The sequence below is a fragment of the Gracilinanus agilis genome, chromosome 2 (genome assembly GCF_016433145.1).
Source record: "Gracilinanus agilis isolate LMUSP501 chromosome 2, AgileGrace, whole genome shotgun sequence".
Classification (NCBI taxonomy): domain Eukaryota; kingdom Metazoa; phylum Chordata; class Mammalia; order Didelphimorphia; family Didelphidae; genus Gracilinanus; species Gracilinanus agilis.
Window position 1 is genome coordinate 148,480,604 of NC_058131.1, and position 23,570 is coordinate 148,504,173.

The 23,570-nt window shown below is 34.4% G+C and overlaps 1 protein-coding gene across 1 annotated transcript in view; it reads right to left on the reverse strand.

Annotated features, from left to right (window-relative positions):
• Nucleotides 1-1,736: 1,736 nt before the first annotated feature.
• The window catches only part of LOC123236922 (adipocyte plasma membrane associated protein), a 36,818-nt gene continuing 14,984 nt past the window's right edge, over nucleotides 1,737-23,570 (reverse strand). The window contains exons 3-9 of the mRNA XM_044663441.1: nucleotides 23,176-23,291; nucleotides 17,039-17,131; nucleotides 15,663-15,779; nucleotides 11,356-11,530; nucleotides 9,532-9,666; nucleotides 8,600-8,792; nucleotides 1,737-2,430 (exon numbers count right to left, since the gene is read on the reverse strand). Of these exons, the coding sequence (XP_044519376.1) occupies nucleotides 2,221-2,430; nucleotides 8,600-8,792; nucleotides 9,532-9,666; nucleotides 11,356-11,530; nucleotides 15,663-15,779; nucleotides 17,039-17,131; nucleotides 23,176-23,291 (1,039 nt within the window). The 3' untranslated portion in view covers nucleotides 1,737-2,220. The remainder of the gene's footprint in view (nucleotides 2,431-8,599; nucleotides 8,793-9,531; nucleotides 9,667-11,355; nucleotides 11,531-15,662; nucleotides 15,780-17,038; nucleotides 17,132-23,175; nucleotides 23,292-23,570) is intronic.

The following is a 23,570-nucleotide window of genomic DNA, read 5'->3' on the forward strand; positions in this document are numbered from 1 at the left end:
TTTAAAAAGAAACTAAGAATGAATATATGATGCAAAACTGAGACTTCTTTTTTAAAATGATGAATACCAGCATCCCTAGCTTATTAATATTTATAAAAATTAAGGCCTTAAAAGCACAGCTCTTTATCATCTTTGTGGGATGCTGGAAATTGACAATAATAGGAATAATTTGCTACACTAAAAGGTCGTCCCTTAAGCATAAGATGGTATTTCAACATACCATTATTAAATGGTTATTTTATGATTTTTTAAAAGGCTTATGATTTCATGATGCACAAGTACTGTTCATTGTTTTTGTATAGTACTTGTCAAATAAGAAATGCTAAGTAACTAAAATAAACATTCCTCTATGCACTGTATACTCAAAAAAGTTCAATAGTCAATGTCAACTATATGCTACACTATAAAGCTTCATGGAATAAATGGGAGAATTTTTCCTTATATAAAGCAGACAGTGTATAAGTAATTGAGCAGAATGAATCAACATTATGACCCCATATCATAGCTACCTAGTGGTAGTCACCCAGTAAGATAATTTTTTTTTAAAAAGGCCAGGCAGTGCTATAATTAGTACATATTTGTTGTTGTTCAATTGTTTTCAGTTATGTCCAACTCTTTGTGGCCCCATTTGATGTTCTCTTAAAAGAGATACTGGAGTAGTTTGCCATTTCCTTCTCTAGCTCATTTTACAGATAAGGAAACTGAGGCAAACAGGATTAAGTTACTCACCCAGGATCACCCACCTAATAAGTGCCTGAGGCTAGATTTGAACTCAGGAAGAAGAGTCTTCCTTACTCCAGGCCTGGAACTCTATTCACTGTGCTACCTACCACCCAATTAGTACATATAGTCTAAGTTTAAAACACAGCTTTTTTAAATCATTAAACTTGAATGCCACTTTCTTTTTAAAACAGTATCTTTCCCCAAAGTTCTTCAGCAATATGTATTTCTATTTGAAAATGGAAAAGAGACAGAAAAACAATATAGCTAGTTATAGGGCCAAAAAGGACTAAGTCCATGGTGAGTAAAGGCAAATGAATTCAAATAAATTCTTCTAAAATGGGCTGCCTCTAAAGATATACACAATTTCCCATGGAAGACATACTTTTTTTCTAAAAGTAGTACTGTAACTATTAATTCCATTCTAAATTTAACATTTCCCCCTAAATAGAAGTATGTAAGCTGAAAATTAGCCTCTTGATGATAATGTGCAGAATTTAATTTCAGACATTGTTATAATAATTACACTATATAAGAAAATAATTTTCTAGATGACACAATCAAAAAAGTCAGTTAGCAGAAAAGCAGATTTAATATATTCATTATTACAGAGTTCTTATTGATGTCGTTTGCCTGTAATATAATTAGACAACCACTTGTCAAGGTGGTTAAGCAATGCAAACATGACATTGCAACATAGTGATTTTAATCATGTCTGCAGTTCCTTTTAGGAAACAATGTAAAGGCAAACAAATTATATTCTTCTAAAAAAAATCACTTTTGAATTCAACCTACTGGGTGACATCATATCACTCTAACAGGTAGTTTTTAGAAAGAGATATTGGTATTGACTCTCAATATAACTGAAATAAACCAGCTTTCACCAGAGAACCTTCTTGCAGCACCTAACCTTTAAATAGTTGAAAGGAACTGAGGTATCCTAAAAGCCTTTAGTTGTGCCTCTCAAGAGGCAAAACTTTGACTACCCACTTCAGTTGTGCTGGGAGTGCCTTTTAGAATGCTCCTATCAGTGGTCTATCTAGCACAAATCTTTAGAATGTAACTCTTACTTAATTTCCATAGCTTCTTTCTGCTCAAAGTTTTCCCTACCAATACAGTAGATATTAATCCTATTTCATGGGTAACAAAGCTAAGGATGGAAAAACAGATTTAGTAGCAGAAACAAGTTCCTCAAACTTTTTAAGTTTATAAAAGTTTTCAAACTTCCATAGAGAGCTGTTATACAAGCAAATATTCTTGGGTGTTAGAATTCTGTTACCTAAATTCCCAAAGTCATCATCTTGGGCGCTCCCCTTTAAAAGTCAACCAAAATGAAAGGATCCTACCATAGAGAACTAACATATGAGCAAGAGTACTATGGTATCCCCCTGCTACACTGTAAAGGGATGATATTGAATATTGGTAGATGTATTTCCATGACTGTGGGTAAAGGAACACCTTGGGTATTTAGACCACTAAAATACTCAAGCAGAACAATTCTTAGAGGAGATCAGTGTTAAGTATACAAAGAAAAGGAGATCTGAAGGAGCCCAAGTAAAGATGTCCATCATGTTCATGCACTTCACTGATGTAGCTGACAACCTGTCCAGTGGGATCATGTAAGCTTCTCTGGTAGGTTCCACTGTCCCCAAGTTCCAAGACAAGGCTATATCGAGGTACAAACTTCGACACAGTTTCTGGACTTAACAGCTAGAAAAGAAGCACATTGAAAGAAGACTTTAGTTTCTGATTGAGTCCTAGGCTTATCTGATTTCACACAATTGGTTCTTAATAGCTCAAATATAATTATAACAGTAACTAAGGGATCTCCAGACCAGTTAAAATGAAAGAAGAGAATTATGAACTGGACAAATTATAGTAAAAAATGATTAAGTAACTTCTACCAACTGGTCCAAAAACAAATAAGATATAATTCACAGGGACATGTGGCAGGACATGTAAGACCAGCATAACTATTAACAATAGTATGCTAAAATGGTATTAACAATTGATAATATAAACTAAAGACACAAAAGGCATGCTAGTGTGGGAAAGATTCCACACCACATTAGCAGCAACAAGATGAGGGATTTTTAGTGATGGCAAATCTCAAATATCAACCAAATAATATGGGAAGAAATTGGTGTAAGTGGAGTACTCAACCCTGATGAAATCACATATTATTGACACATTAACAAAGCTTCCAGAATTACTGTTAAGATAACTGAAAACCACGTACTATATTGCATGGGAAATTCATTCATTATCATAAGTAAAATATTATAAATTGTCTTAATGATAACTGCTATTTTTAGTGTACTATTGCCTTGCAATTTCAAAATAAAAGGTTCCCTTTGGCCTAAAATTCCTGGCTCATAGGCAAGAAAAGTCCAGAGGACTCTAAAAAGGTTAGCAGTCCAGAAGTGACAGGTTTGGAGCAGAGCTAAGATGGCAGAGAAGGCATACATAATCCTCTGATCTCTACAAAATTACCCTCCAAAAAATTCTAACACCTCAAAAGGAATTTTGGAGCAACATAACCCACAAAAAAAAAAAAAAACAAACAAAAAAAAAAACTGGATGAAATATTTCAGCCCAAAACAACATAGAAGGCTGGCAATAAAGATCTACTGAACCACAGTGGAAGTGGAGTACAAAGCAGCATGTCAAGGAAGGCCCTACCATGGCAATATGCCTTGGCTGCAGCTGAATCAGCACCAAATGCTCCCAGAGCTCTCAGTTGCAGATGGTAAGGTGGGGCCCAACAACTGCTCAGAAGGAGGTTACAGAGGTCCCTTGTTGGCTATGAGTATAAGATTCTTGTTGCATTGCCCATTTGCAGATCCAGGAAGCAATCATGGGATGTGAGTGCAAGTTGAGAGGAGAAGCACTAGCATACACCAACACTTGCAGCCACAGGAGAATAGGAGACCCTGGTCACAGTTACAAGAAGGAAAAGAGTACTTATGGTTACTCACAGACCAGAGCACTGATCAGGAGAGTATTAGACATACCTCTCCTTAGATCACACCACCTTGGAAGAACTAAAAGCAAATAGCCCCTCAGAGCTAGCTCTGAATGCAGCTACACAAAGAACCTGAAACTTGGAATAGTGCTCCCTTCAACACAGTTTCAGAGCCCAAATTTCACAGTTTTTTAAGTTAAAAGAAAATAAAAAGGCTAGAAAATGAGCAAACAACAAAAAAAGAAACTGAACATAGAAAATTATTTTAGTGACGGAACACCAAAACACAAACTCAAAAGACAACAAAAAATTCAATACTGCTGCATCCAAAGCCTCCAAGAAAAACAGCAATTACTCTCAAGCCTAAAAAGGATTAATGGAGGAACTCTAAAAGGATTTTTAAAATCAAATAAGACAGGTAAAAGAAAAATTGAGGAGAGAAATGAGACTAATAAAGGAAAATCATTAAAAAAGAGTCAACAGCTTGGCAAAGGAGGCACAAAAATCCACTGAAGAACAAAACATAAAAACCAGAATTGGCCAAATGGAAAGAGATACAAAAATTCACTTCAGAGTAGCTGAATCAGCACCAAAGGTTCTTTCAAAAGTAGAACTAGCCAAATGGAAAAAAAGGAGGTACAGACACTCAATCAAGAAAATCATGCCTTAAAAATTAGAATTGGGCAAATGGAAGCTAATGACTCCATGAAACATCAAGAAACAATTTTAAAAACCAAAAGAATGAAAAAATAGAAGAAAATGTGAAATATCTCATCAAGGAAAAATTAGGTTTAGAGTAATATCTCACACCCTATACCAAAATAAGTTCAAAATGGTTATATGACTTAAATATAACAAGTGATATTATAAGTAAATTAGGAGAACATGGAAAAATATACCTGTCAGGTCTATGGAGAAGAGAAGAATTTAAGACCAAACAAGAGAGAGTGCACATAACAAGATGGAAAATGAATGATTTTGATTATACTAAATTAAAAAGGGGTTGTACAAACAAAACCAATGTGACCAAAATTGGAAGGGAAGCAACAAACTCAGAAAAAAAAAATTTACAACAAATTTCTCTGACAAAGATCTAATTTTTCAAATATACAAAGAACTAAGTCAAATTTATAAGAAATCAAATCACTTCAATTATCAAATGGTCAAGGGATATGAATAGGCAGTTTTCAGAGGAAGTAATTAAAACTAAAAATAATCATATGAAAAAATGTTCTAAATCCCTCCTGATTAGAGAATTGCAAATCAAAACAATGCTGAAGTCCCACATTACACCTAGTAGAGTGGCCAATATGACAGTAAAGGAAAATAATAGATGTTGAAGGGGATGTGGTAAAATTGGGACACTAATGCATTGCTGGTGGAGTCATGAATTGATCCAACTATTCTGAAAGGCAATTTGGAATTATGCCTAAAGGACTTTAGAAAAACATATGCCCTTTTGATCCAGCAATACCACTATTAGGTTTGTATCCCAAAGAGATAAAAAAATGGGAAAGGATCTGTTTGTACAAAAATATTTATAGCTGAGCTTTTCGCAGTGGGAAAAAAAATTGGAAAATGAGGGTATGTCCCTCGATTGGAGAATGGCTGAATAAATTGTGGTATGTGATGGTGATAAAATGCTATTGTGCTTTAAGGAATTTGATTGATTCTCATAAGAACTGGAAAGACCTACATGAACTGATGTGGAGTGAAATAAGCAGAACCAGGGAATATTATACACAGTAACTTAAACACTGTGGGATGATAAAATGTAAATGATTTTTGCTACTAATAGCAATGCGATGATCCAGGATAATTCTGAGGGGCCTGTGATAAAGAACACTATCAACACCTAGAGAAAGAACTGCAGAAATAGAAATCCAGAAGAAAACATGATTTAACACTTTAACACTTGTTTATATGGGTATATGACTTGAGGGTTGGTTTTAAAAGATTATTCCATTACAAAAATGAATAATAAGGAAATTGGTTTTGAGTGATAATATATGTATAACCCAATGGAATTGCTTGTCTATGCCAGGAGAGGGAGGGAGACAACATGAATCATGTAGCCATGGGAAAAAAACTTTATTAATATTTAAAATTAAAGAGAAAAAGAAAAAAAATGTTGGACATTGAAGAAGAAAAAAGAAGAAATTATCAAGGAAAACTGTCCTGATAGTCTGGAATCAGATGGCAAAACTGAAATCAAAAGACCTAAAAGAGATCCCAAAACGATAATTCCCAGGAATATTTGAGTCAACTTCCTGAACTCTCAGATCAAGGAGAAAATATTGCAAACAGCCAAAAATTAAACAATTCAAATATTGTGGAGCCGGAGTCAGGATGGCATAAGATATAGCAGCTTCTACAATAAAGGATTAGAGGGCCTAGAATATACTCCAGAGGGCAAGAGAGCTAAGACTTCAACCAAAAATCACTTAATCAGCAAAAGTGAGCATAATCCTTCAGGGGAAAAATGCATATTCAATGAAATAGAGGACTTTCAAACATTTCTGATGAAAAGACCTGAGCTGAATGGAAAATTTGATTGCCAAATATAAGACTCAAGAGAAACATAAAAGGGTAAACAATAAAGTGAAATAAAAAGACATTCAACAAAGTTAAACTGTATACATCCAGATAGAGAGATGATTCTTGCACCTCCAAAGAATTTTGTCATTATTAGAGTAGTTAGAAGTATTATACATTGACAGAAGGCAAGGGTGTGGGTTGAACATGAAAAATGATGTAAAAATAAAATTAAATTATGACATGAGAAAGAGGAGTGCACTGGCAGAAAAGAGAAAGGAAAAATAGAATGAGGTAAATTATCATATATAAAAGAGGCATGAAAGAATTTTTACAGTGAAGTGGAAAATAAGGGACATGGACCTTTCTCGTTGGAATTGTCTCAATGTGGGAAGAACATACAAAATCAATTGTCTATAGAACTCTATCTTGCCCTATAGGAAAGTAGGAGGGAAAGGAGATATGAGAAGGGAGGTAGGGCACATAAAGTCAAATTGGGAGAAGTGGTGATCAGAAAATAAACAGGGGGAATAAGGTTGGAGAGTAATACACAGTAACCATAGTGGTGCAAATAAAATTTTATAAGTCTCTCTAATAAAGGCTTCATTTCTCAAACACACAGAGAAATGAGCCAAATATATAAGAATACCAGTTATTCCTCAATTGATAAATGGTCAAAGGTTATGAATAAGCAGCTCTCAAAGTAATTAAAGCTCTCAACAGTCATGTAAAAAATGTTCTAAATCACTAATAATTAGAGAAATCCCTAGTAATTAGAGAAATACAAATTAAAACAACTCCAAGGTACCACCTCACACTTGTCAGATTGGCTATTATAACAAAAAAAGAAAATGATAAAACTTGGAGGGGATATGAGAAAATTGAGGTATTAATGCACTGTTGGGGGAGTTGTGTACAAATTCAGCCATTTAGGAGAACAATTTGGACTTGTGCCCTAAAGGCTATAAAATAGTATATGCCCTTTGACCCAACAATACTATTACTAAGTTTGTATCCCAAAAAGATTAAAAACCAAAAAGAAGAAGGACCTATATACATAAAAATATATAAAGCATCTTTTCTTAGGAGTACAAATATTTAGAAAGTGAGGAGATGAGTAAATTATAGTATATGATTGAAATGGAATACTATTGTCCTGTAAGAAATGATAAGCAGGAGTTCAGAAAAACCTGGAAAGTCTTAAAGGAACTGAAACAGAGAGAAATAAGCAGAACTACAACATCGTTCACAGTGGCAATAATACTTTACAATGAATAACTGTGAACAACAGCTATTCTCAGCAATACAATGATCCAAAACTCCAATGATCCAAGGGACTCGTGATAAAAAAAAAGGCATCTGCTTCTAGAGAAAGAATTGATGGAATCTGAAAATCCATACCAAAAGCAAACTTTTTTCACTTTCTTAATTTTTTTTGTTTGAGTTTCCTTCCACAAAAGGATTAATATGGGAAAATGTACAGCATGATTCCATATGTAAAAATCTATAGATTATCTGCCATCTCAACAAGACTCGATGTTCCTCAAAAAATGTTGGAAACTATTTTTAATTGTAATGGGAGGGAGTATGAGGACTGAATGTTGGGGAAGTAGGGAAGGAAGTTTGAAATCAAAGTTTATTGATAATCTGTATTGAGTGTTGCTGCTAGGGTACATAAAATACAGTACCTCGCACAGTATGTAGATTCTCAATAAACAGCTCTCAGGAGCTTAAGTAACCAGAAGTATCTTTTTATTTTTAATAAACTAAATTTAAAATTTTAAAAGTAAATAGTCTTTCAATGGGTAAATTTTTTTCCAACTAGTGTTCTCTAATGACTTAAAAAAGTTCTAGGTATCTACCTCTTAAATTGTAAGGGTACCTAAACCAAATGAAAAATAATGGAGTTAGCAGAACTATCACAAAAATGGCTGCCTTATATTAGAAAAGACTGGAGATTTCTATTATAATACCAACCAATTTTGCCAAATTTAGCATGAAATAAAAACTATATTAAGAACAAGAGCATGTTAATACACTCTATAATTATGCAAAATTTTCCCCCTATAGATTTCAATTTTTTCATCAGTTTAAATTACATGAGGAAACTGAGGAAGGAAAACCATCAGGGATATTTTATTAAACTGTAATACTTTATCCTTTCTGAAACCAAATTGTTGCCATATCCAAAAACTATTTTTAAATTTACTCCAACTGTACATATAATTTGATATTTCAAGTGCTCACTTAAATTACCAACTTAATTGACAAGAAATTGTGGAACTATAAAAAAAATAGAATTTTTAGCATTCAAATGAATCTTTAATATAACAATTAGCTATTTTCCATTTGTTAACAAAACTAGAGATTTTTCATTACCTTAAAAATTAATCTTTTAATCCATGGTTTTTCTGATAAGAAATCCAACATAGAAAACCCAGGATTGTGCCGAACAGTTGACATGGCAACCCAGTATCCTCCAGAGCTACTTGGTCGAATGTTATCTGGAAAACCAGGCATGTTTTCTACAAATATGTCTGCCCCACCCTTCATAAGCCCAGACACATAGAATCTGGAAGGAGAAAAAAAAATCAGAATGACAGAAAATAAGAGGTATTATCCCCAATTTCACCCACTGCCATAAGAATGTAAGTTTACATAGGAATAACTAAATTTCCATTTTTTTAAAGCCTTGTAGATACTGGCTATATTGGTACAGTGAAAGAGTGCAGGATTTGGAATCAGAGAACCAAAGTTCAAATCCTGAATCCATTCCTTTCTACTGGTATGATGACTCTACTGGTAAGACTTTAGACAAGTCCTTTAACTTCTCAGATCTCGGCAACTAGATGACTAATATGGACCCATTCAGCTCTACTTCCATGTTTCTTTGATCTCAAAGAAACATCTTTCCAACTATACATTATAGCATGTTCAAGGAAACTGAGTTATAAACATGAATCTCTAGTCAAAGGTAAAAGAATACAAAGGGAGAAATCAGAAAAAGAATATGAACTGATAAGCCATAAAAAAATATCTAAAATCAAGTAAAGAACCTCATTTTCTATTGGTCTTAAACTGAGAAGGATCTTACAGGAGCAAAATGTGTGTGTGTGTGTGTGTGTGAGAGAGAGAGAGAGACAGAGAGACAGAGAGAGAGAGACAGAGACAGAGACGCACCCTGGCCTTGGCAAAAAAAAGGTGATCTCATTTCTTTTAGTACTATAATATTATAAGCAAGTATCTGATAGGCACTGATACAGAAAAAATATAAGTAATCTCTGTTATCCCATCCCACAAGTATCATATACCTTCTTATTCTTGCCATAGTAGTTTCTGCCACCAAAACAAAATCTTCAGCAGGAGACAGCTGGACTCCATTGGGGAACCTTAATCCTTCCATTAAAACCTTTACTTCTCTAGTTACAGTATCATATTCTAACAATCTGAAAAATACCAATAAGTAAAATGTTTTTTTAAATTCCCTTCAATAGGAATAAATGGTATTTGAGGGTATTTTTAGTATCCTGCTCCCCCTACTGGGAACTTTAAGATGTTGATCTGACAATTGAAATGCATTCACATCTCAAGGTTCAAACACCTGATTCATTTCCAGATTAGCATCAGAGATACAAATCTGGAACCCAGAGCAGTACCACTAGACGAGCTTCCAAAGGTTTCTAAGTTACTTTAGGGGATCTTTTTTTTTTCCAAGCCAAGAGAGATCCAAGGTTCTCAGATCACATAAATTTAATACACTTAATAAGTGCTAGCTTATTGAACATTTCTACTATTATTACAAAGTGCCATTACAAAAAAATTCAGTGTGTTCAATTTCTTCAGTTAATCAGAAACATACCAGCTTCTCCTCCTATCTAAATATGTTGCTGCATTTTTCCAGTTCTTTTCTCATTAGACATCTTTTTATACTCCACTCTATATCCTGTTATTGTATACTAAATTTCAAGAAAGAGAGATTGTTGTAGAAATTTCTATTATTCTCCTGGAATAAACCCAAGTCAACTGAATTGATATTAAACTCCCAAGAGCTCTTGAGCACAGGGAAAACCTAAAAATTAAGCTAAGAGTTTTGGGTCTATCCCATTCCAGAAGATTCCATAACCTAGTCTGAAAACAGATTTAGCCTCAGTGCTATCCTGAAAAAACTAATTCTAGAAGTTCATAGATGTTCAGTTATCAAGTCAATGAAAAAGTTGCTTTTGTTTGACTGTCAAGAAGTGACTAAGGCTTCTATAATTTGTATCTTCTAGTAAACTGTTAACTTCCACAGATGTGAAATATTGAGTAAAGAACTACTGAAGTATATAGCCCATTACCAAGACTGTTCATTTTTTCATATTCCTTAACTTCACACTTCCCTATGTCTACCTTATATGAAGATGGGCTAAAACAGACCAATCTGACAGAAGGCTAGTATGTTTGTGGTGGTCTTGGATCATTACACACATAATAGTGCTACAAAAAAGTCAAATATTTGTTTTTTTCTTTTATTACCACACAAGTCTTCTCCAAAGCAAAGCATTAAAGACAATAGACACTATTTCCAAACAACTTAAATTTATTTTATTTATTTATATATATATACATATAAATATAGAGAGGGAGAGAGTGTATATACACAGAGCTCTGCTCCCCAAAAAAGGAATCTAATAGTTTTACCAATAGCAATAAGAAAATTTTATCCAAAAAAAATTATAGAAAAAAACCTAAATGTATGAAAAAAGCTATTTTAATTTTATCCTTTCAAAGGAAAAGTAAGACTTTCTTGTTTATTTGTTTTTTTTCCACAATTACTACTATTAACAAAACACAACAACAAATGACAATAGAGACCTGTCTCAAAAGCTGAAATGCTTTGTTCACAAATGTTCTAAAAGAGTTATAAATGGAACCAACCATTCTGAAAAGTAATCTGAAATTATAACTATTATATATAAAGTTATTAAAATGCTGATATCTTTTAACCCAGTGATTTCAATGATTAGATTCATCCTCCTAGGGAAGTCAAATACAGAAAACAAGTCTCATTTATACAACAAAATTTCCATAGAATAATGACAAATAGTAGAAAAGAATACAGTACTTAAGTTAGAAATATAAAAATAAACACTTACCGTCCATCATCTGTACCCTCCATAACCAAGAGTAGATAATCTCGTCTTTGCCATTTACTGCTAGAATCCGTAAAATAAATTTTTCTCCCATCCTGAGTAATTGTCAGATCATTCACAAATGACATTTTCTTTCCCTCAACTGGTGTTTGGGAAGACAAAAGCTGTTTTACTCTACCTGGATTTAAAAAAAAAAAACAACTGGTTTCCTCTTAAACTTGATTTTTTTCCAAGAAACTAAATCTCAAAAAGGATGGTGTTTTTGTTCAAACATACACCTATCTTAGAAAAGAAAAACTACAATGAATATTTTTATGTCATTTAAATTAAAAAGATTCAAAATTCTGAAAACTTTTTAAAGTTTTTTTCCTTAAGTACATAAAAAAATTTATAATATTCTTAGACCAAAAATTCACTAAAAGCAGATATCCTACTTCCTCTAAGGGAAAGGATCTTAATTTTGCATATATGGACACCTAAAGGATGTGAAAATGGGATTTCAGGGAGTATATGAACTTATACAGTGAAATTATACATATATCTTTATTTCTATATAATTCCTTTGTAACTATTTTATATATTTAAAAGTATTATTCTAAGGGCCCATAGAATTTACCAAATTGCCAAAAGAGCCCAGGACATACTCAAAAAATCCATGGCATACATAGATGCTCTAAGGTCTTTTCCTATTTGGTGCCATTGAAATGAAAAAATATGTAATCAGGGACCATAGAAGTTTGTAAAAATCAACTTAGTTTAGAGTGGGGAAAGAAAATCTTAAAAATTCTTCATTTGTCTGCTTCTAAAATTCAGAGCAAGCATAAAATTTATACAGATATAAAAAAACACAATTATTTTAGCTTAGGGGGTCTGTATTTTAGTGAATTAAGGGAGGAAAGATAAAAAATCTGGCCTCAGATACTTTCTAGCTGTATGACCCTGGGCAAGTCACTCAACCTCCATTCCTAACATTTATTGCCATTCTTCCTTGGAACTAGAGCACAGTATTGGTTCTAAGATGGAAGGCAAAGGTTTTTTAAAACATATATTATTATAGGTTATTCTACAGAATTAGATAAAGTCATAACAAAATTAATGTTGAAAAATAGACAAGCATATTGAGAACCATGAAAAGAATGCAGGTGAAGGAGAAATAGCAAAGTGGGTTAACAAATTAAACAACATTTTTAAAAACTATCTAGAGGGGCAGCTGGGTAGCTCAGTGGATTGAGAGCCAGGCCTAGAGACGGGAGGTCCTAGGTTCAAATCCGGCCTCAGACACTTCACAGCTGTGTGACCCTGGGCAAGTCACTTGACCCCCATTGCCTACCCTTACCAATCTTCCACCTATAAGTCAATACACAGAAGTTAAGGGTTTAAAATTAAAAACAAAAACAAAAAATTAAAAAAATAAAAAAAAAAAAACTATCTAGAGGGCAGCTGAGTGGCTCAGTGGATTGATTGAGAGCTAGGCCTAGCGATGGGAGGTCCTAGGTTCAAATCTGACCTCAGATTCTTCCTAGCTGTGTGACCCTGGGCAGGTCACTTAATTCCCATTGCCTAGCCATTTCTGCTCTTCTGCTTGGATCCAATACACAGGATTGATTCTAAGATGGAAGGTAAGGGTTTAAAAAAAAAAAACTATCTAGCACTAGAAAAAGAATGGAGAACTCAGAAACTGAATCCAATGAATAAAAAAGATTGCTGCTACATGAAATTGCTAACTTAAACACTATAGAATGGAATCCACTATTCAATAAAAACTTCTAGAAAAACTGGATAACTGTATGACAAAAAAATGGGTTTGGATCCATATATTTCAGTGCACTTTAACTAGATCAATAATCTAAATACTTTTATAAAATGAAAAAAGTATAAACATCTGTATTAATTTAGGGAAAAGGGATTTTTTTAATCAAAAAGAAAAAATCATTGGAGACAAAACCCATCAGCCTGACTATACAAGGAAGAAGATTTTGCACAGTAAAAATAAGCAATATTTCTAAAATTAAAAGAGAAAATAGATTTGAAAAATTCTTGGCAATAAATAAATTAATGCATATTGATGAGTAATTATACTGCCCTATTAATTACTATTAGTATACTAATGATAATAGCCAAATGAAATGAGTAGGCAATTTATAAAAGAAGAAATATACATTGGTAATAACAATATGAAAAGATACTCAAAACTCCCAAAATAATCAGAGGAATGGAAAATTAGGACAACTTGAATACACAAACCTATGCTTTTCTTACAAATAAATCCAATTTTTTACAAATCCAATTTTGATTGGTCTGGAAAGAAACTCTATTTGTGAAACTATATGCTACTGAAAACATATGAGAAAAATATAATATGCAATTAGAATCTCAAAAGAGGTTCAATACCATTCACCCTATTGATCTCATTGCTAGGGCTCTATTCCGAAAACACCATGCAAGAACATAAATGGGCTACTCTATCATAATTTTTTTTTAAGTGCTGGAAAACAACCTATACAACCAACATTTGGAGAATAACTGAATAAATCATGAAAATGATGGAGCTATAAAAATCAGTAAATATGGAGCCCACAAAAAATAAGTATCTAAATGAAAAGACGTCAAAAAAATCAACAAAATCAGAATTTATATACAGTAGCTACATTTTTAAGAAAGAAAAGAAAAATAGAGCAAAAAAATGGTACAACCTCAGGGTAGTCCTTTAAAGAGACACAGAAGACAATTATTTTCTTTACTTTTCTATTAATTCATTTGGTTCTGTCTTATTAAAGAATATGAATTTGGGGTAACATTTTTTTAAATTTGTTTTACAAATATGTTTTGTTGATAATTACTGTGGGAAATATAAGTAAGGGCAATGGGGGTCACCAGGGATATTAAAAATAAACTAAGTGGTTTGTGGGAACACACTCTGGAATTTATGAGAGACAAGACCTGGACATGAAGACCTGAACAGCCAAGCAGCTCCTAACTGTCAAAAGGGACCGTTGACCAACTGCCTTCCTGAGCCAGAGGCTTTGAGTCCCACAGGCAAGGTAACAGGATATAACTGGTTTAATAATGAACAAATTAAAAGGAGGGATAGGAATGTTTACTCTAAAACCTTAAACCTTAATGACAAAACCCCACAGGGAAAGGGAAGGACTTATTTCTACACTAACTTAGTTATCTAAACTAACAGGGCCCAAGGAGCTGTAAATGGAGTCACTGGGTGACTGCCTCAGACCTGGAACCTGCCAGGCTTGAGTACAGCTAAGGGCTTTGTGGCTTTGGGATTCTCACTGCAATCCACTGATGATCTCTGGATGCCAAGAGCCAAAGTGGTCTCAGGTACCAAGTTGAGAAGGTGTGCTCAAGACTCTGTCCACCAGATAGAACGCAAACTCCTCCTCTTCCTTGGCACAGGACTGTAGATCTTGACTCTTTGCTAGATGACACACCACACAAGATCCCAGGGGAAAATCAGGATACGGGATGTCCTTTTACTCTGAGTGCTCCCAGGGCTAACCACAGTTTGTGTTAACCCCAATGGAGTCCTTCCCAGAGCACAAGTCACTTCTTCCTGCTCCCTCATTCCATCCTGGAATTCCCAGCTCCAGCTCCTTCCTGCTATGTACTTAATACCTAATCAATAACTAATCTTATCTTCCTCACAACATTACTTAGTTTATCATTTTAAAAATTAGATGTTGGGGGCAGCTCAGTGGATTGAGAGTCAGGCCTAGAGATGGGAGATCCTAGATTCAAATCTGACCTCAGACACTTCCCAGTTGTGTGATCCTGGGCAAGTCTTAACCCCCATTGCATAGCCCTTTCCACTGGAGCCAATACATAGTATTGACTCCAAGACAGAAGGTAAGGGCTTAAATAAATAAACAAACAAACAAACAAGTAAATAAATATTAAATGTTATAGAATTAGTGTTTGCAGAAAAGCTTGTGAATGTACACCTATGAGAATGAACTGAAAAAGAAAAACACGAAAAACACTATATATATACACACACACACACACACACACACACACATATCTTTTTGTCAAGTGATAACTTCTGTGGTACAGAGAGGAAAAGGAGGTGCTAAGATACCTGGGGGAAAATTGTACTAAATAAATAAATTTTAAAATAAAATAAAATAAAATGTTGAAATGAATTGTTGTAGGTTTATGATTTATATACATTCAAGTGAACGAGACTATTTGTTGTATTTCTAATTCTAATACAAAGTTAGTTCAAAGCATTTACTGCCGAAAATAAAAATTTGAGGTTACCAAAATGATTATTATTATGAGAGGTCATGCCATACCTGTACTAGGATCCACTTCAAATAATCCCTGGTAAGCATCTGCCACAAAAAGAGTACCATTAGGCCCAACTCGTATTCCAAGAGGTCTCCCACAGACAGGCTCATCTTCTCTTGTTTCTATGAAGACAAATGTAAAGGTATTCTAACCCCCAATCCAGAATTCTACCCATAGCAGATCAGTTATCTTCCACTGTATCTCCATGACTACTAATTGTCTTTTTCCTCCACATAATGCCATAAAAGACAATTTTTGGTATATAGTTAAGATTTCACCTGTTTACTATTGTCTTGCCAATTTAGTCATGATATCTACATAATACATTGACTTTTTGAAGGGGTGAGAATGTACTTTGCAATAACCACCACTATCTAGCTTTATCTTTTTCTTGGGATTTTCAGACCTTTCTCGGTTAATAAAATGTCAGTTAGTGACAGCCTGTAAAAGCTACCGTTTTTCTTTTTCTTTTTTTTTTTTTAACCCTTACCTTCCATCTTAGAGTCAATACTATGTATTGGCTCCAAGGCAGAAGAGTGGTAAGGATAGGCAATGGGGGTCAAGTGACTTTCCCAGGGTCACACAGCTGGGAAGTGTCTGAGGCCAGATTTGAACCTAGGACCTCCCATCTCTAGGCCTGGCTCTCAATCCACTGAGCTATCCAACTGCTCCCTACCATTTTTCTTAACAGCGTCATTCTATCACCCTAACCTTTAGATTTTCTACTTTTTTCTACTAATCAGAAAACACAAAACTCATCTTTCAAACATAGTTCTGGTCAGTCTATGGATATTTTTTTTTCTCTTTGTAAAGATATTTTACCAAACCTATGACAACTGGTATTTAAATATTCAACTTCTATTTTCAAAAGGTGAATCATTTGGAGACATTTCCCATTTCAAATAGACTTACATATCAGTTAGTATCATCCCAAAAAAATGACAAAGAATTTAGGTAGCAACATTGAAGTCTGCCCACAGATTGAGAAATGAACAATGCAGTTGTAGATAAATTTTTCCATTTCTTAGTACTGTACTTAGAGAAAACCAAAGTAAGAGAAGCTATGCAACATGGCTAAAATTATTCTAGTGGTCATTGGGTCATATGGATAGTCCCAGGCAAGCTATTAGTAGAACCCATGGATCTCTTAACTTCCTGACCACTACTCTTTCCATTGGTAAACCATGTTTCCTTGAAAGCTAGGTAGCACAATGGATAAAGCACCAGGCCTGGAGTTGGGAAGACCTGGGTTCAAATTAGGCCTCAGACCCTTACTAGCTATGTGACCTGGACAATCACTTAACCATCTGATCTCTAGTTATATGGAATAACTCAGTTGTCTTTCCAGATTTCAATGTATGAAAACTTTTTGTTGACTTACTGCAAGGGCCTTTACCAAGTCTGGCAATTGTGATCACTTCTCCATTTTCAAGTTTTACAATCCGACCATCAGCAGTGCCAGTAAACAAAACATCTGAAAGAGAGAAGGTTATTTAAATATCTTATCTACAAAATTGTCTACATCACAAATATTTATGCATATATAGGATCTTCCTACATGATATCAAAAAAAGTTACAGGTAAGTTTTAATCTCTTCACTTTCCCATAAGATAAAAGGTAGTCAAAAGGAAAAAACCATTTTTGAGGACCACAATATTTCAAATATATGGAGAAGAACTCCATGCTTACAGAACTGTCTCTTTGGTCTGAATTTCTGAATTAAGTAAACATAGAAATAAAATGATCCATTTACTTCTAAAAGAAACTAGGAAGTATAGTAGATAAAGTTCTTTATGTGGCATCAGGAAAGCCTAAGTTCAAATTCTGCCTCATACACTTAATAGCTATAATCTTGGGCAAGTAATTTAACCTTTCTCAGGTTTAATTTCCTCATTTTTAAGATGAGGATAATAATAGCCTTTACTTCAAGGGGCTGTTGTGAAGATTAAATAACAAAACATGTAAAACACTTTGAAAATCTTAAAGTGTTATAATAAATGCTATCGTTATCATTATTATTATTGTTATTTCCCTAGAATTGAGGGAAAGAAGCATGACATACCTAATGAAATAAAGGGTTCCTTTGCAAAATATCTCCATTTAACAACTGCCTATGGTCTGAAACTCTGGGCCCAATGAACTTTCTTGCATAATGTTTGCTATCTTAAGGTTGACCAATTGTCATGTAATAATTACTGGAAATTTCTTTAAGTATAAAATATAAAAGTGTGATGAGTATGAATGATTGAGTCACCAATATGCCCTTCTTCTTGTCAAAGCAAATCTCTCAACATGCACCTTTGATTCTTGCCTTTCCTGAATTCTCTAACAGACTACCACCATCATCACAACCATTCTCCCTAATTTTCAATTATTCCCTATCTACTGGGTCTTTCTATGCTTCCTATAAATAACATCCATGAATCCCTCATCCTTAAATTTTTTTTCCTATTTATTCTACCATCCCCACTAACTATCATCCTATATCTCTCTACTTTTTCTTGGCTAAACTCCTGAGAAAGCCATTGGCATTCTACTTCCTATCCTCTCCCTAGATTCTAAATTGTATGTAATCTGACTCTGACCTGATCATTCAACTGTAACTGTTCTCTCCAAAATCACCAGTTGTGGGAAGCCGTTCTATGTATTAAAGCCTTTGGAGAAATAGAATCAAATTTAGGGCCTGTTATCTGGATTCCCTATGTGACCAATCCAGGCTGAGGCAGTCTTTGTGTTTGGTCCTGGTCACCTGAGCCCCAAAAGGCTCTGGTACCAGCAGGTAGGTTAATCCAAAATCAACTTGATCCCTCCAAGAGGCTATTAGGAGTCATTTAAAGAAACAGAGTCTGTAACAGATATTTTATCTGGATCCCATTACAAAATCATCGGCAAGTAAAACTGTGTGTATGATTTTTCTGCACTGCATGTCAGGAATGCAGACAGAATGGGCCATCTAAGATAAAAATCTGAGGCTCCTCTTTTGACTCAGTTTTGATCCCCACCTTTCTTAGAACTCCTACTGGAAAACTTTGAAGTGGCAGACCAGCATCTACTGAGTTAATGATTCCTCTCCTTGATAATTAAGAAGCCTGAACCCTAACAAACATTACTTAAGATAAGTCTGCATACTTAGATAAAGTATGGTGCTTTTAGTCTTGACTTTATTTGTCCAGGTGCCTATAATCCTGGAAGACAGAACTCAATAAGTGAGCATCTCCATAAAAATATTTCCTCTCCCAGAATTATCCCTACTAATTGATGGTTGGAATTTGGCCATTGTCTTGGTACTTATACGTTTACTCTTTAGACTTTAATGGGTTATGTATGATCTGTTACCCCTTCATAGCTGTGTTCTTTGTTTGAAACCAGTATATAATAAACTCCCAAGCCCACAGACTTTGGGACAGCATGGGCTAACCACTAGTCTAGTTGTTCTCATTTTCTTTCTCCTGCCTTAACCATCCTATGCCACCACGCCGCTCAGGACCCCAAAAAATCATATAGAGGCATGGCCCCCTATAACCAGTGAACACATACTTGCTAAATCTAATGGCTTTTTCCCAATTTTCCCCCTTCTTAATCTTCCTATAGTATTTGGCACTACAATTCACCATCTCCTCCTGGATACCCTCTTTTCTAGGTTTTCCTAAAACTGCTCTCTCAGTTCTCTCCCTATTTATCTAACCACTTCTCAATCTCTTTTGCTATATCTTTGGCATAGTCATGGCTACTAACCATGATTGTCCTCCAAGGCTCTGACTGGTCCCTTGTGACAGAACTAATATTTTTAATATTATTTCCCTGATGCAGCTTCTTTCCCTACCACTCCCAACATGAAAGGGGCTCAGATTCCTTCTCCTTTCCTCTTATCAACAGGAATTATTTTCCCTAATTGGAAATAAAACTGTCCACAGAACCTGATTGGCCCCAGCTTCCCTGCCACAATTTTATGGTCACATAAGAGTAAAAAAAAAAAAAAAAAAGACACTAAGTCTGGGTTTCTCCTTTTGTTGATTGTTCAGTGAATTGGGAATGCCTCATTTCATCCCATCTTCAACTAGTGAAGTATTGGCATTTGAGCCTCTCTCTCCCATTGTCTTTTATACGATCTTGTTTGATGATCTATCTCATCAGCTCCCTTAGATTCAACTATAATATCTATGATTCTTAAATGTATATATCCAGTCCTAATTTTCCACCTGATCTTCAGTCATATCACCAACTAATTTCTGAACATCTCATACTAGACTAGATATCCCATAGGCATCTCAAATTCAACATATTCAAAAGATTATCTTTCCCCCAGAAAAATGTTCTCCTCTTTCCAGTTTTCCTATTATAAAGGATGCCATCATCCTCCTAATCAGGTTCACAACTTTCACGACATCCTCAACTCCTCAACTCCTCACATGCACTCATCCTATATATCCAATCTGTTGTCAAATCTTGTCATTTTTACCTTGAATTTCTTGTATTTCCCCTACTCATACAATCATTACCACTTATCTGGACTTTTACAATAGCTTCTATTTGGCCTCCCATCTTTGAGTGTCTCTCCACTCAAGATCACCCTTTACTGAAATGTCAGATTTCTCTTCCTAAATATGGCTATGACATCATCTGCCCTCCTCAGTAAAATCCAATAGCTTCTTATTACCTTCAAGATCCAAAATAATATGCTGCTTGGCACTATGTTTTTGCCTTTCTTTGTATCCCCCCATGCATAGCACAGTGCCTATTACATAGTTGGCATTTAATATGTACTTATAAATTAATGAATGAAATCACAAGCCTGGAACATTTTATTAATATAAATAATCACAGTGGTCTAAATAGTAGGGAGAAATAGATTTTGGAATTGAGAAAACTGAGGTTTGTGAGCTAATGGTTAATAGTAATAATAAAACTTTTAAAACTGGCCAATTTCTATTTTGTTTTCTTTTTACTCAAAGAACAAAAACAGAGGAATTTTTTTAGATTCTAAATGTAATAATTTCTAAAAGAAAAATTTAAAGTTCTATTTAATAAAATACTTTAAAAGAATACCACACTAACAAATATTTTTATGCTTATATAAAGAAAAATCACCAATAACTTAAAATTCTTTTTCTCCAGCTAAAATATTACATAATTCTGAGCCAAAGATGGCCTAATATGTAGACAGAAACTACCCAAAGTTGTCAATCAAGAAAAGAAGGGAACTAATGAAAAAAATATGAAGGATGGGAGCCTAGCAGTAAGATCTTAAACTATACTTCAAAGCAGTCATCATCAAAAGAATCTGGTACTAGCTTAAGAGATAGAAGGGTGGATCAATGAAATAAACTAGGGGGAAATGACCTCAGTAAGCTAATATTTGATAAACCCAAAGATCCCAGCTTATGGAACAAGAATTCACTATTTGACAAAAACTGCTGGGAAAATTGGAAAACAATATGGGAAAAATTAGGTTTAGATCAATATCTCACATCCTATATCAAGATAAATTCAAAATGGGTAAATGATTTAAATATAAAGAGTGAAATCTTAAATGAATTTGGTGAACATAGAATAGTATACCTGTCATATCCATGGGAAAGAAAGGAATTTAAGACCAAGCAAGAGATAAAAAATATTATAAGATGTAAAATGAATATTTCTGACTATATTAAATTTAAGTTTTTGTAGAAAAAACCCAATGCAACCAAAATCAGAAGGGAAGCAACAAATTGGAAAAAAATTATATGATAAAATTCTCTGACAAAGGTCTAATTTCCCAAATATATAAGGAACTAAGTCAAATTTACAAGAAATGGGGGGCAGCTGGGTAGCTCAGTGGAGTGAGAGTCAGGCCTAGAGACAGGAGGTCCTAGGTTCAAACCCCGCCTCAGCCACTTCCCAGCTGTGTGACCCTGGACAAGTCACTTGACCCCCATTGCCCACCCTTACCAATCTTCCACCTATGAGACAATACACCGAAGTACAAGGGTTTAAAAAAAAAATTTACAAGAAATCAAGCCATTCTCTAATTGACAAATGGTTAAAGAATATGAATAGACAATTGTCAGATAAAGAAATCATAATTATCAATAATCACATGAAAAAGTGTTCTAAATCCCTCCTGATTAGAGAAATGCAAATCAAAACAACTCTGAGGTACTACCTCACACCTAGCAGATTGGCCAATATGACAGTAAAGGAAAATAATAAATGTTGCTCGGGATGTAGCAAAATTGAGACACTATTGCATGCTGGTGGAATTGTGAATTGATCCAACCATTCTGGAAGGCAATTTGGAATTATGCCCAAAGGGCTTTAAAAGATTGCATGCCCTTTGATACACCTGTACCACTACTGGGTTTATACCCCAAAGAGATAAAAAAAAAAGTTTGTACAAAAATATTTATATCTGCATTTTTTTCAGTGGCCAAAAATTGGAAAACAAGGGAGTGTCCCTCAATTAGGAAATGGCTGTGTGGTGTGTGATGGTGATGGAATACCATTATGCTATAAGGAATGATGAAATGCTTGATTTCTATTTGAATTGGAAAGACCTCCATAAACTGATGCAAAGTGAAATGAGGAGAACCAGGAGAACATTGCACAAAGAAAGTGAAACATTATGGAATGTTCAAATGTAATAAACTCTGCTACTAATAGCAATGCAGTGATCAAGAACAATCCCATGGAATTTATGAAAAAAAAAAATGCTATCCACATTGAGAGAAAGAACTATGGGAGTAGATACCTGAAAGAAAAACATGATTTTTCACTTGTTTATATGGGTATATGATTTGGAGTTGTGGTTTTTAAAAGATTACTCTATTTCAAATAGGAATAATATGAAAATGTTTTGAGTAATAAGACATGTATAAACCAGTAGAAATTTCTTGTCAGCTCCAGGAGTGGGAAGGAAAGAGGTTACATGAATCATGTAACCATGGAAAAATATTCTAAAAAAAATAAAATTTTAAAAAATAAGTTTTTTAAAAAAGGACACAAAATAGTCTAATAATTAAAGCCTTATAACTTTTCAATGACAATAAAACTGAGATGGAGTGATAAACATTATATATTAAGCAATGCAAAGGGATTAACCAAAATGAACTGCTCATAGGACTCTTCATTGCTATAAGGCCATGCTAGCAAAGGCATGGCACATGTGCCCCAACATGCCAGAGGAGGTTGCTCCATTTCCCCTTTCCTCTTCATTGCGTCTGAGGACAATTTTCATATGCCCTGCCCCTCTGTCCAGCAGCCCAATGCAAGCACTTCCTCCCCTGTCTGGGATAATGTGAGAGGCTCACAGACAGCTTGAGGGTGTAGTTTGGGCACACGATCTCTAAAAGGTTCACCAACACTGCTATTGGGTGGTATAGAATACAAATAAAGCTAATAAGCAATACATTTGTCTACTTTGGAAGTTCAGAAGCTAACAACATTTAGTACTCTTTCTAAGAAATAAATGATAAGTACAAATATTTTTCATCAGAACACTTTAAAGGTCATGGATGAGCTTGATGGTTTCACATGCTTACCACCAATATTTGCTATGGACTCTGGACCAATAAGCTGGTTTTCAAATAACTTTTTTGCCTGCTGCAACTTCACATTTGGTCGCAGAACTCCAAGTAGGAAGGGAGGTTCTTTGAAACTATAAAGCAATGAAATTTGATTTATTAAAGTAAAAAATAAATATGGCAACAAAATATTTATTGGAAGTGCACTATAGGCATAGGACTATTTTATTTGATGAAGGAATACAATGTTAGTATTACCAATCATAGCTCTATTAATGAAAAGGATGTATTCCTGAGATACATTTAGTTGTTAACTTATAGAAGTAACCAGAATCATTAGAAGCTATTTTAGGAAGTAAGAAAACTGAAGTTATGGAATGAAAACACCATTTAAAACAAAAATGTAAAGCACT